The sequence below is a fragment of the Anarrhichthys ocellatus genome, unplaced genomic scaffold, assembly GCF_004355925.1.
Source record: "Anarrhichthys ocellatus isolate YVR2014 unplaced genomic scaffold, GSC_Weel_1.0 scaffold8, whole genome shotgun sequence".
Lineage (NCBI taxonomy): Eukaryota > Metazoa > Chordata > Actinopteri > Perciformes > Anarhichadidae > Anarrhichthys > Anarrhichthys ocellatus.
The window spans coordinates 9,767,820-9,779,930 of NW_022280038.1; the positions used below are offsets into that span (position 1 = coordinate 9,767,820).

Genomic DNA, 12,111 nt, shown 5'->3' on the forward strand with positions numbered 1-12,111 from the left:
GTAAAACATTCACCCTTAATTCTGTCCACTGTAAAACATTCACCCTTTCTCTGATAAATACCCAAAGTGCAACATCGAATATTAAATAGATCTCATTTTCAAACTTAATAAAATTTTATTTTCACTTTTTTCCTAAAAAGCCTAGTTACAAAAGCAACAAACTGAAAGAGCCACGATACTCAACATTATTCATCTTAAACACATTAAAGAAACATCTTTTAACATAATGTGACATTTTTAAAGTTGGGACACTTCTGTGGTCATAATCCCCCAAAAACATGAAGAGAATAAATTAGGCGTAATGCATTCCTTTAAGACACATTATTTACACAATTGACAAGAAATACACAAATCACATGTGCTGAAAAGGATTAAACACATTATTGCACTCAAACGTTTACCGTCACAAGAGGGAAACAGCATCAGCATCAGCTCACTTCCATCTTTCTCTTCTGGAAGTTACCGGTTCACCAAATCATTTACTCACTGAAATATGATCGACAATGTCGAAGAGACATGCAAGTATGTTACGTCTGTACGTAGACACTGTTTTGCATGGAAGTTGCCGAGTCATTTGTTTTGACTTGGTTTGTGCAGTGTACACGACAACAGTAAATGGACCCTTCTTTAAGCCCCGCCCCTCGCTGCTACTCCGTCAAGCTGTCAGAGCTGCGTTACCGTGGAGCCCACACTGTCACTGACGGCACTTCCTGAATATATTATCTAACTTTTGGAAAAACGAAAAGAGAGGCTGAGAAGAGAATCTACAGGATGTGTTTTATGGATATAACCATGATGTCAAACTGATTTAACAGTGAAAACAGGTTATAAAGATAGAAGCTGAAGATCAGAGTTAAAGTGAGATCCAGACAGAAGACAATGAAACTAGAGTTCCTCAGTATTCACTGTTACAATCATCAAAAAGCTAAAGCACATTCAGTATACCTTCAGTAGCTAGCGTAGCAATGATGTGCTAACGTACTCTGCTAACGTTAGCTCCACAGGTTTTTAACGTAGAACCGTAACCTTATCTCCTCCCTACCGCTCCAGCTAACGAGTATCTCTATTATACAACGTTTAACCACGACGAGCTCCGAATGCACTAAAGCAGCCTGAACAGGAGGAACATCTGAAACCATCTATGAGAGTCTGAGGAGCAGAGACGGAGAGTTGTCAGAGCTGGTTGATGCTACGCTATGATTGGCCAATCTGCGTTCGAGGGGCGGGACTTAGTGAATGGTCAGTAGAATATACCTACAACACAGAGGCTGTCATGATAAATAAAAGTATACCACCTACTTTTCTCCTCACACACATTCAACAAAACCGAAGAGCAGATTGTTTGTCTTGATCACACTATGAAGGCAGCGATTTAAAAAACAAAAAGGCCAAAAAGCTCTAGACATGCGAGGAAGAAACAAACAGAGAAATCAAAGATGCGTTTACGCTGACGTGAATGCATCATCTTAACTTCTCTGAACCACTGATCAAAACCAGTTCTGGGCCCAACACCGCTTTGCTTTGTGACAGCACAAACACAGTAACCATCAATTCCACTTTAATCCACAGCAAATATGCTTCAACCTGATTGTAGAGTGTGTCAAATGAATCGTTCCCGCGTTAAAAACATGTTACCCGCTTTCAGTTGCATTAAAAAGCATCCGCCCCGTTAAGCAGCAGAATAAAACGTGAACCTGGGTCTGCAACTAATATGTTGGTATGAACACACGTTCAATGTCTTATGTAATTAATGTTTCAGTGGCCTGATTCCAGGTTGGTGTTTTAAATAAACCTCTCTTTCATCCAGTGTTTTCACAGGAAGTCTAACTCGGGGCTAAAACGTGGTCCATATAAGGTCTGTGCAGGTCTACCAGTGTCTCGAGTCCACCAGCTCCGGTCGCAAACTCAGCTTCTTTAGCGTCTCGTAGCCGACCACCATGACGATGGCCGTGGGTGTGGAGGAGATGATGCGCGCCGACAGTCCTTTGGTCATCCCCCAGCAGCCCTCCTCTCTGATCAGCTGCCTGAAGGTCTCGATGACTGAAGACCTCCCTTCAACCTAAACAAACAAACATACAGTATCTTACAGTAGTTATACTGTACCACAACCTAGCATTGGGCATGACGACATACATTGAGTTATTTCAATTAATTCTGATACATTTTTTATATACAATATGTCTAATTTTGTGATAACAACATGCACAATATTGGTTATTTTCAGCAGGAGTAATGAAGATTACAGCCGTCTTGAGATACACATAACTTTTACACATGTAGGACTAAAATATGTGTGTTAACATTTCAGACGACTGAGGCGAAGTATGTTCATGTTCAACCTTCAGCCTGAGCCTCGCTTTTGTACATTAATTCTATCAATTAATACTTCACTCAATATCTATTAATTTTGGCTGTTGACTCTTTATTGAAGGAGCAACTTAGTGAACTGTTCGATTATGCAGAACCAGTCACTACGGCACAACTTTTGCTTTCTTTCCCCGGACAGGAAAACCTTCCCTGATACGCAAATTAAAGAAGAGGGATACAGTCACTTATTATACACACTTACTAAGAAAGCTGACTAATTATTAACATTTGTAGCTTCAGCTATTGAGAAACATCTGACCAAACACAGACTCTGTGCTTTAAGGTGATTTTCTGCCAGCTTTTTGATGCTCTTGGCAGCAGAAACTAGATGTCACTGATCTGTAAGCTGCCAGCGGCCCCACACTCTGCCTGATGGACGCACAGTGAATACCTGCACTCTGGCTCTGACCACATCCATTGGGTTGGTGACAGTTGAGGCAGTAGCAGCTGCTAGAGGTCCGGCCACGGCTTGTAGAAGCAGATGAGGGCAGTCACTGGGAGCCAGTTTGGAGAGTTGCTCTGTAGAACATTAAAGACACTCGATTAACCACAAGACAAGGACTGGTGAGTCTTTCTCCCTGTAGATGTATAGATGCACTGGGAACACAGACTGACACACTGAAGACATGGCCAAACACAACTTTAACGGAGCAAATGGTGCTTTTTTTTGTGCTTTGAAGTTTAGAAAACATGTGTTTCAGCCATTTACCTGCATAAAAATGATAGAAAGGCCACCAGACAGCACTGTTTGGGATGTAAGTGAGGAGAGAAGCAACATATCCCCTGTAGAAGCCCCGGAAACCATCAGCAGCAAAAATCTGAGCCATAATGTTCCTGGTTTGGCCGAACACTTTCTTGGACTTTGCTGCCTCTGCGTTGGAATTGAGACGAAAGCGCGTGAGTTGCTGCCCTTGGCCCTGCATCATGAGCTGCTGAGAGACCACATCTATCGGAACGGTGATGCTCTGAGCCACCAGCGAGGCCGAGCCGCCCGCCACCAGTGACTTGACCGTGTTGTCCTCAGAATACTGGGAGACGTACTTCCTCACCAGCTCGTAGGTGGTTATGTAAGCCTGGCCTGAGATGAGCGTCAAGGTGTTGACCATGAAGCCGCGATAAAGGCCCCGGACGCCCTCCGCCCGCAGAATCTTGAAGAAGGCGTCAAAGGTGCCGCCGTAGAGGGATGTGCCCCTCTGCACCTGCAGCAGAGTGCGGATGAGCGTGGCCGGGTAGACGGTGGCCCGGATGGTCATCGTCATGAACACCCCGAAGGAGTAGAACTTCCTTTTGTCGAGGTCCTCCCACTCGATGATCTGGATGTTCCTTTTCTGCTGCATCCTGACAGCTGGAGGTGCCCCCACATCAGACTGATTCCTGCATACACAACAGTACGGTCAGGAAACTACTTTATTTATTTACTAAAAGTGGAAGTTCATTGTTGACCTTGGAAATTGTAGTTTGACAACTTGACCTAAATACCGCTAAAGTAAAATGTAATTACTTCTGTTTAAAACGTGTTTTGAAACACTCATTCACAGCAATGAAAGTCAAATTTGCTACTTGCATACTGGCTGGTGGATTCATTGCATTACTGCAAACATCATACAACAAATCCAATGTTGTCATTGATTTGCAACACTGACATTGAAATGATAATTACTAGTATCACAAGGTATTGACAACTCTCTGACAGATGATATCCTCTTCATTTATACCTCCTGCTATCGCTCGACCCCTGCTGTCTACCAACCACTCCTGCAGCATGGCCTGACATTGTCTTCTCCTTGAGCAAATACTATTGATCTCCAGTTATCGTTGTGTAAGAGTTCAAAGGTCATGCTGCAAGAAGGCTAAAGCTAACTGATTCCAATGATCCAATCGGCCATGTCGGTGTTGTGACCGTCCTATTACAGATATCGCTTTACTGGTCTCCCAGTAGCTAAACACCTTAGCGACACCAGTTTGTACTTGAGCCCCAGTGGCCACACCGGGGACAGAGGATGACGTGTTCCGGAGCTGATGTGTAGCTAATAACACTTCATATAAAACCAAAACAAAGTGAGTCAAATACAACGATAACACCGGGTGTTTTCATTAAAAAAAATGTGGCTATTGTCAACATGCTAGTGTGGCTAAAGCTTGTGATAGCTAACACCGAGCTAGCTCTGAGGTTATGTAGCATTAGCATCGGTGTGATTAGCAAGCGCTTACCTTTTCGGACAGATGTTTATTACAAGGTCACGTGCGTAATGTATGTCAGACTTTGAAAATCATGTCAATCAGCCGATTAAAAAATATACAATTCTGAGTATCGTATTCAGTTGCTTATATATGTTTATATGTAACGACGTACGAGTTAGCTACCTTCTTGCTAGTTCTCATTCAAACGGTATGTTGGTCAAACAACCAATGACACAATAGCAGAGCTGCTTCTTCTTCTTTTCAAAATACGGTATGCTGAATGCTTCCCTGCACATTGCTGCCCCCTACAGGTCAGGGTTATATCGTTTCTAACCGCTCCATACGCATAAACTGTGGGTTGAACCCAAACCAATCCAACCATATTATTATTACTATTATTATTATTATTGTTATCCGCCAATTAAATAGAAGAAGAAGAAGAAGAAGTCGAAGAAGTCGAAGTCGTCGTTGTACCACCAATGAGAGCAACGAGTGGTTTTACCGAGTTCAGAGGAAAGTGGGAGAAATGACAGTAGGAATGCAGGAAGGAACAGGAGAGAGGAAACGGTAATATCAAGGCTTAGATTTGGACATACAGGCCTAAACAGTATGCTTAGAAAAATAGGTAAACAGGGAAATGTGACTATTGTGAGCAAAATGAAATAATAGAGCATGTAATTGTACAATGTCAGAAATATGAGCAGGAAAGAGGGAAGCTGATTGGAGACCTCGGCAAGATGAAGGTATGGTTGGATATAGTGGATATTCTGCAAAATAACTCAAAAAGTGAGTGTTATCAAATATTATTTCAATATCTTAGATTAATTAATATTATTAAGAAAATATGAGCTTGTTGTTTTGTTTTTCTTTTCCTTTTGAATTTAAATTTGTATATAAGTAGTAGCCTATTAGACATCCTGATCCACACTCCATACCAGTTGGTGGCGGTAATGCACTAATTCATTGTTTGCCAACCGCCAATAAACCTCAAACAAGAAGAAGAAGAGCGCAATGAGTATTAGCCAATCAGAGGCAGAGTAGGGCGGGTCATACCGGTCTGTTTGAGGAGCATCAAACTGAAAGTAGTAACTTAGTTAAAACTACGCTAACTTAGACCTATTTTCACGTAAGGTAATGTATTCATATTTTATAATTCACTAAAGTATTGTCTTATTCCACCGCTATATTGGAGTGTAAGTACAGTTTGTGTCCAGTCACAGGAACTGTCTTTATTATGAGCTAGCTCCGTGGCTAGCATGCTAACGAACTAGCATGCTCAGATATTGCAGTTTCATTCTGTTCAGCAGCAGTTAGCTTAGCTGCTAGCTTTAGCTGTCATGTACAGAGTCAAAAGTGGGTCGTAAACCATACGTACTGTTGTTGTGAGTTAGCATATTCATTTCCGTGTCCAATTGACCAGAAACGTTCTTATTCTTTGGTTTCTGCTGGTTTGCTACATGAATTTATAACTTTTGTTTTGTTTTGCAGGACAGTTTGAGCGACGGTTAAAAGATGGTAAGTAGTTGTACTCGTCTCAAATATCATGTATGTTCATAGGATGCTCCTGCTCGTTTCTGTCAGCTAATATCTGTTTTTATCTTTATTTAGTCTCGTAGATATGATTCCAGAACAACCATATTTTCTCCAGAAGGCAAGTCTTGTCTTTTTTTTTTACCACTTTTTTTTGAGTTTTTTACATTATTAATGAACCAATTCATTACATTGCAAATCTTATATCTCGTGTGCATTACATCATGCAATGTCTTCTATGAATGTGGCGTCTGTTGACATGGTAGATATTTTGGTGTTTGCCAAAACAAGCCAAATCTTGACTCAAATTTCAAGTTGTTTGAGCTGATCAGTGCTCTAAGAAAAGATAGTGAATGGACCTTAAATGACTGTTATCTTGTCCAGCTACTTCGCTTCTTCCATCGGCGACTTGTGCTTTAGATATACACGGTTGCAGTTATATCCAGCCATGTCAATACATAATATCACAATACTTCTGTGACTATGTTTTGCAGGACGCCTCTATCAGGTGGAGTATGCGATGGAGGCCATCGGTCACGCTGGAACTTGTCTGGGGATTCTGGCCAATGATGGAGTGCTGTTAGCAGCAGAGAGGCGCAACATCCACAAACTGCTCGACGAGGTTTTCTTCTCTGAGAAGATCTACAAGCTCAATGAGTGAGTGAATCGAGGACTCTTCAACACCCAGGATGTAGCCCATTCTTACCATGAAATACCTTTAACGTTGATCTCTTGTGTGGTTTTCTTTTACAGTGACTTGGCCTGCAGTGTTGCTGGGATCACATCTGATGCTAATGTCCTGACAAATGAGCTACGGCTGATTGCACAGAGGTGAGTTTCAGAGGGACTAAAATGATGTCCCAACTACTAACCTGTTGAACGGTATTCTTCATGAACTTTGTTCAATGAGCATGCTTCAGTTTCTACCTATTTGTCCGTTTCTTCTTCAGGTATTTGTTGCAGTACCAGGAGCCAATACCCTGCGAGCAGTTGGTGACGGCCCTGTGTGACATCAAACAAGCGTACACACAGTTTGGAGGTGAGTTGCACAGTAGTTTCCGTGTCTAGTAACATCTACAACTCCTGTTAAAATGTCATATTAGTGAACAAGCTACAATAACTCTCATCTGTGTGTAGAAACAGAGGTGGATTTAGACTTTCTGTAACAGCCGTGTGGTCTGTCTTGACAGGGAAGAGGCCGTTTGGTGTTTCTCTGCTCTACATGGGCTGGGACAAACACCACGGCTTCCAGTTGTACCAGAGTGACCCAAGTGGCAACTATGGAGGCTGGAAGGCAACCTGTATTGGCAACAACAGCGCTGTAAGTTTGAAATTGTTTTGTTTTATTATATTAAAACCTTTATTTTACTGGAATATTCCCATGGAAATCCAGATCCTGTGTAAAATGGACTTATAATGAAAAATGCACCAGTGTTCAATTCTACTGTACGGTTGTATAAGGAAGACGAACCAACTCTCTTGTACAAACGGCACTATTTATATATCTATATTGTAATTGCTACCATACTCTTACGCTCTATTGTTTGACGTGTTGACCTCTTGGCCCTCAGTCTGCCGTGTCCATGCTGAAGCAGGACATCAAAGAGGGTGAGATGAGTCTGTCCTCGGCTCTGGCTCTGGCCGTCAAAGTCCTCAACAAGACGATGGACGTCAGCAAGCTGTCAGCGGAGAAAGGTGACATTCAAAACTCCTAAATATGAGCAGCTCATGAGCTTCACGAGCTCCGGAGGAAATGTGTTAGCGCAGGAAAGGGACGCACCGATACCGGATCTATTCAATTTAAACACTGTGTCATAGAAACCCTTTACCTGAACTGGTACGAGACGTGAAACATAAAATGGTTATGTCGTGGATTTATTTCATAACTGAAGTAAATTGTAGTTAAGATAATCAAATGTTTGTACTGCAGAGAGTACAGTACAACAGTAGTACAGCAGTAGTACAACAGAATAACTTAAACCAGTCAAGTTAGTGAGGGCTCTCAACTCTTCGTACTATAACAGTCACTCTGTAATAAACACCAGAATGTGTTATTACTGCATGTTGCTGAAGATCTTCTAGTGTGTAGATGTTTGATGTTAAAATAACACAAAGTTGTTTTTAACCGTTTCAGTGGAAATTGCCATTCTGACACGAGAAGACGGGAAAACCAAAATCAAAGTGCTGAAGCAGAAGGAAGTTGAGGAACTCATCAAGCGGCACGAGGCCGAGGAGGCCAAGTCTGAGAAGGAGAAGAAGGAGAAGAAGGAGAAGGAGCAGAGGGAGAAGGACAAATGAGCAAAATCAGAGTTGTTCTTTCCCTCCCGTCACCAAATCCTGCATTTGTTTTGTCTTTTACATTAAAAGTTTGGAAACTGATGACGTGTTGTCTGTATCCTTGTCACAAGAGGAAGAGTTTTTATTTCAAACTTTTTCAAAACAAATTTTACACAGGAAGTGAAAAGCAGTTTTAAAAACAACAAACACTCTTTAAACAGCTGTTCTCAAATATAAATGGGAGGGATGAAATAATTCAACTAACATAAACTTCAGTCCCCAAAATGTATTCTTCTTTACTGATCCTACAAGTTTAATATCACTTAACAGTTGGCACATATGTGGTCTTAAAGCATGCCATTGAAAAGTTATATATATATATATATATATATATATATATATATCTCACCACATGATGGAACCGTCGGTCCTGTGGTGAACATGTTTGGTGACTCTAAAGAGCAAGAAATGTTTTGCTTTTGTAATTTTACTCGATGCATTAAAAAAATATATTTAAATCTCTAACTTCAAAAGATTTGTTTCCTAATAAATGTCACGCTCAGCCTCCAGCTTTTTAAAAAAATCATATAAACATGATTCTGTATTTCCAAAAATGTAAGCGGCACCACAAATGTGAATTTTACAAAGAAACTAAAGTTAAAAGTACTTTAAACTGAGTTTAACAGGTCAAAGAGTTACATTTGTTGTGAACGACGAAGTGAAACTTTGCTCTCAAACATCAAAATCTCAGAGAAGCTAAACAGGAACAGTAACGTGTTGAAACAGACATGCAGTCAGTCCCAGAACTTTGGATAGTTTTAGTTTCTATGTCTTTGAGTTCAGTAAGAGAGTTATTGTGTTAAAGCAAAATAATTAAACACTTCAAAGAAAAATAGAAGCCATGTTTCCAGACAAAAAGGGAAAATAATAGAACTGAGATTATTCATTTAGTTTTGGTATAAATCATAATATTCAAAGAGAGATAATGTACAGTATGTCTGATATACCTAATGATTCACTTTAAAGTGTTATTTCTTCTGTTCACCACTTGAAGGCGATAGTGTTCACTGAGGACATTTCTTCTGGCATGAGTCATAAAAAGAGGTGCTATTTAATCCCCAAAAATGCACAGCTCGCACCATGATATTGGTTTAATGCCGTAGTTACAGTGGATCTAAACAATAAATACTAAACATACAACTATATTTTGTGACTTGAATACATCAAATGTCTTTTGTCCTTTTTTAATACCAATATACACACTGTAGTTGTACATAGATCTGTTAAGTGGTGCGATGGTTATTCTTTCACAGGGTTTTGCATATTCAAGCAGTGTTGGAGACAGTGAGTCAAATGTCATTTGGGGAGTTTTGTTGAGTCAAACAGCAGGTGGTGAATGTGAGAATCGAGGCTGCGTTCCAAATCACTAACTTTCTTTTTACTTTTAGTACGAGATGTCCTTACAAAGTATGTACTGTTGCATGCTGTATGCTTTCAACCAGGGAGATACTAATGTGTCATAACATGGGGCCTTGAACTGTGGGTCAGAATGGCCAGAAAAGCTTGCGTACTGTAAAATGCGACCGGATGTTGTTGGACATCCTGGTATTTCTGGCGCACTGCCTTTGACATGTAATGTTTTGGGACATACTACATCTATGTAGGTGGTCATGACTGCATTGGTACCAGCTGTTGGTAATGCTGGAGCATGTGCTGTAATGACATGGCCACTGTGAGGGCAAACATGTAAGATCATGTGCCCGTCTTCTTTGCACACCGTGCTTTTCTAAAAGGAATATTCCAGAAGTCTCCCCGCGTTCATCATTTTGTATTGTTTTAGATTTATTGTCAGTTATGTCACAACTCACTCATTGTTTTTAAATTGGACAAATGTTAAATGAAACGTGTCTGTCCATTAGTCACCGACTGTAAGATTAAGCAAAGACTGCGGATCTTACAGGGTCACTTGTCAAAAACATTTGACATATTTGATTTTATGGGAATGTCAAGTCACGGAAAAAATTAATTTGAAGAGTTACTGAACCTCAAACAGTTAGCGTTGGTTTAAAGCGAGCTTGGTTCACAATAAACTGACGGCAGGAAACTAATTCAACAATCTCAAAACGGCCAAATATAAAAAAGTATCTACAGATAATGATCCAATAAGAACGTTTGGGAAGTTGGGGATAAAAATAGTTAATATTTGCTTGTTCACCGATTTGACAAAGTGGTGGATGTCAGTTAAACTCATGTTCAATGTTCAAATTGGTCACAGACTATAAAACATTGCAAAGACTTGGGATCCTGAAGGGTCACTTGTCAAAACAATTAGCATGTTTGATTTTATATGAACGTCAAGACGAGAAAAAAGTCTGAGTCAAAGAGTAAATAAACTAAATTATGATCACTTCACACCAAACAATCACGGTCACCGCACCACAAACTCAAGCAGAACGCTCTTGATTTTATTCCGTGTTGTCGTGAAATCGCTTGATGGCGTAAAAACCGGCACTTAAAACTGTAAATCAACAGCGCTGATTCATTTAAAGGGCGTGACGCAGTGAGGTCACGGTGTTCACATGAGCTCCTCACAGGGTCGAGTGGGAGGATCTCTGCATCTGGATGACCGGAGCCGCTCGGCCCCGGGCCTCCTCCCCTCCTGAGGCCCGAGCCTAAAAGATGTCCAGTCTGCTGGGAATTAGGATATTGTCAGAATTTAATGTCCAAAACATCATGTTGATGCTCTTTAACGCTTCCTTTACAGTTGACTTTGCATGCGACACGAGCATGGAGTAGATGTAGAGGCCCTCTACTGTCCACCGTGATGAAGCAGATAGAGGGAGAGAGAGAGCAAGGCAATCTGTTGCAGTGTAAACACAGTCCCCCCCCCCCCCCTAGAAGCACTGGAATGTCTCTGCAGTGGGAGCTGGAGTACGAGGTCAGCCGGAGGCCAAGGCAGGTGGTATACATCAGATCCGAGGCTGACATCTCAGCATTAACTTATCCAAACAAGAGGCAAGGCGGTATGTTATCCTGCGAGCGCTGGAGGAGGAGCAGGAGGAGGAGATAGAGGAGGAAGCAAAGAGAGAAAAGTGGGAGGGGGGGGGGGGTTATACCAGTGCAATCATCTCCCCATCTCAGTCCCCAGAGGGGGAAAAACACCAGTTAGCATACGAGGCTAAACATGACACGAGAAGCCCTTGATCCTGATCCCGTAACTGATCTCGAGAGTTGAAGCCTCACAGAAAAAGTCCATGATGGTTTAGGAGACGTTATGTTGAACTCCAGCCAGTGAAAATTCAAGAGCTGGCGTTTCCTCGTTAGCTAATAATTGTGCTTAATGTGTTTATTTAATGTGTGATTGTGTTGTAATGATACAGCACCGGGGCCTTTGGGTCCATTTTATCTGGCAGACAACTGACGGAGAAGATCTCTGGTCGTCTGTTTCTTTCTCGATATCTTACCATGTTTTTTAATGTCATCTTCATCCGTCCCATCATTATAAAACACGTTAATAAAAGTTATTATTGCTGCAGAATGTTGTTGTTGTTCTAATATATGAACTAGAAGCAGGTGTGTAGCCTTGAAACTCATTTAGAACTGGACCTAATAAACATTTTAATAAGATCTAATACATTTTTGGATCACGTTAATCAAGTGTGTGAGCATCCACATTGAGCTTTTATGCATAACAGCCATAATAACAGAGTTGTGGTCGAACTTGAATGTTGATATTATTAAAAGTAACACATGCGG

At 41.1% G+C, this 12,111-nt stretch overlaps 2 protein-coding genes across 3 annotated transcripts; one reads left to right on the top strand and one right to left on the bottom strand.

The window, feature by feature from the left end:
* Window positions 1-937: 937 nt before the first annotated feature.
* slc25a44b (solute carrier family 25 member 44b) lies at window positions 938-4,798 on the bottom strand. Of its 2 annotated transcripts, none has more exons than XM_031848323.1 (4): window positions 4,732-4,798; window positions 3,077-3,741; window positions 2,759-2,886; window positions 938-2,059 (listed from the first exon to the last, which is right to left on the bottom strand). In XM_031848323.1, exons 2-4 carry the CDS (start codon window positions 3,702-3,704, stop codon window positions 1,868-1,870), a joined length of 948 nt encoding a protein of 315 aa, XP_031704183.1. In that variant the 5' UTR covers window positions 3,705-3,741; window positions 4,732-4,798; the 3' UTR covers window positions 938-1,867. The 2 variants fall into 2 exon arrangements, with proteins under 2 accessions (XP_031704183.1, XP_031704182.1); XM_031848322.1 differs by having other exon boundaries at window positions 4,579-4,759.
* A 786-nt stretch (window positions 4,799-5,584) lies between these two features.
* On the top strand, window positions 5,585-8,455 carry LOC116384172 (proteasome subunit alpha type-4-like). The gene is made up of 9 exons (XM_031848623.1): window positions 5,585-5,679; window positions 6,037-6,063; window positions 6,157-6,199; window positions 6,573-6,735; window positions 6,832-6,909; window positions 7,029-7,117; window positions 7,269-7,399; window positions 7,650-7,773; window positions 8,213-8,455. The coding sequence occupies exons 2-9, from the start codon at window positions 6,061-6,063 to the stop codon at window positions 8,374-8,376; spliced, it is 795 nt and encodes a 264-aa protein (XP_031704483.1). The 5' UTR covers window positions 5,585-5,679; window positions 6,037-6,060; the 3' UTR covers window positions 8,377-8,455.
* The last annotated feature ends 3,656 nt before the right edge of the window (window positions 8,456-12,111 follow it).

Coding starts and splice junctions, on each gene's coding strand:
- LOC116384172 (XM_031848623.1), top strand. Junction 7,400..7,649: donor GTATTGGCAACAACAGCGCT/GTAAGTTTGAAA, acceptor CTTGGCCCTCAG/TCTGCCGTGTCCATGCTGAA. Junction 7,774..8,212: donor CAAGCTGTCAGCGGAGAAAG/GTGACATTCAAA, acceptor TAACCGTTTCAG/TGGAAATTGCCATTCTGACA.
- slc25a44b (XM_031848323.1), bottom strand. CDS start 3,704: ATGCAGCAGAAAAGGAACATCCAGATCATCGAGTGGGAGGACCTCGAC. Junction 2,887..3,076: donor TTTCTATCATTTTTATGCAG/GTAAATGGCTGA, acceptor AATGTTCTACAG/AGCAACTCTCCAAACTGGCT. Junction 2,060..2,758: donor TGGTCAGAGCCAGAGTGCAG/GTATTCACTGTG, acceptor TTGTTTGTTTAG/GTTGAAGGGAGGTCTTCAGT.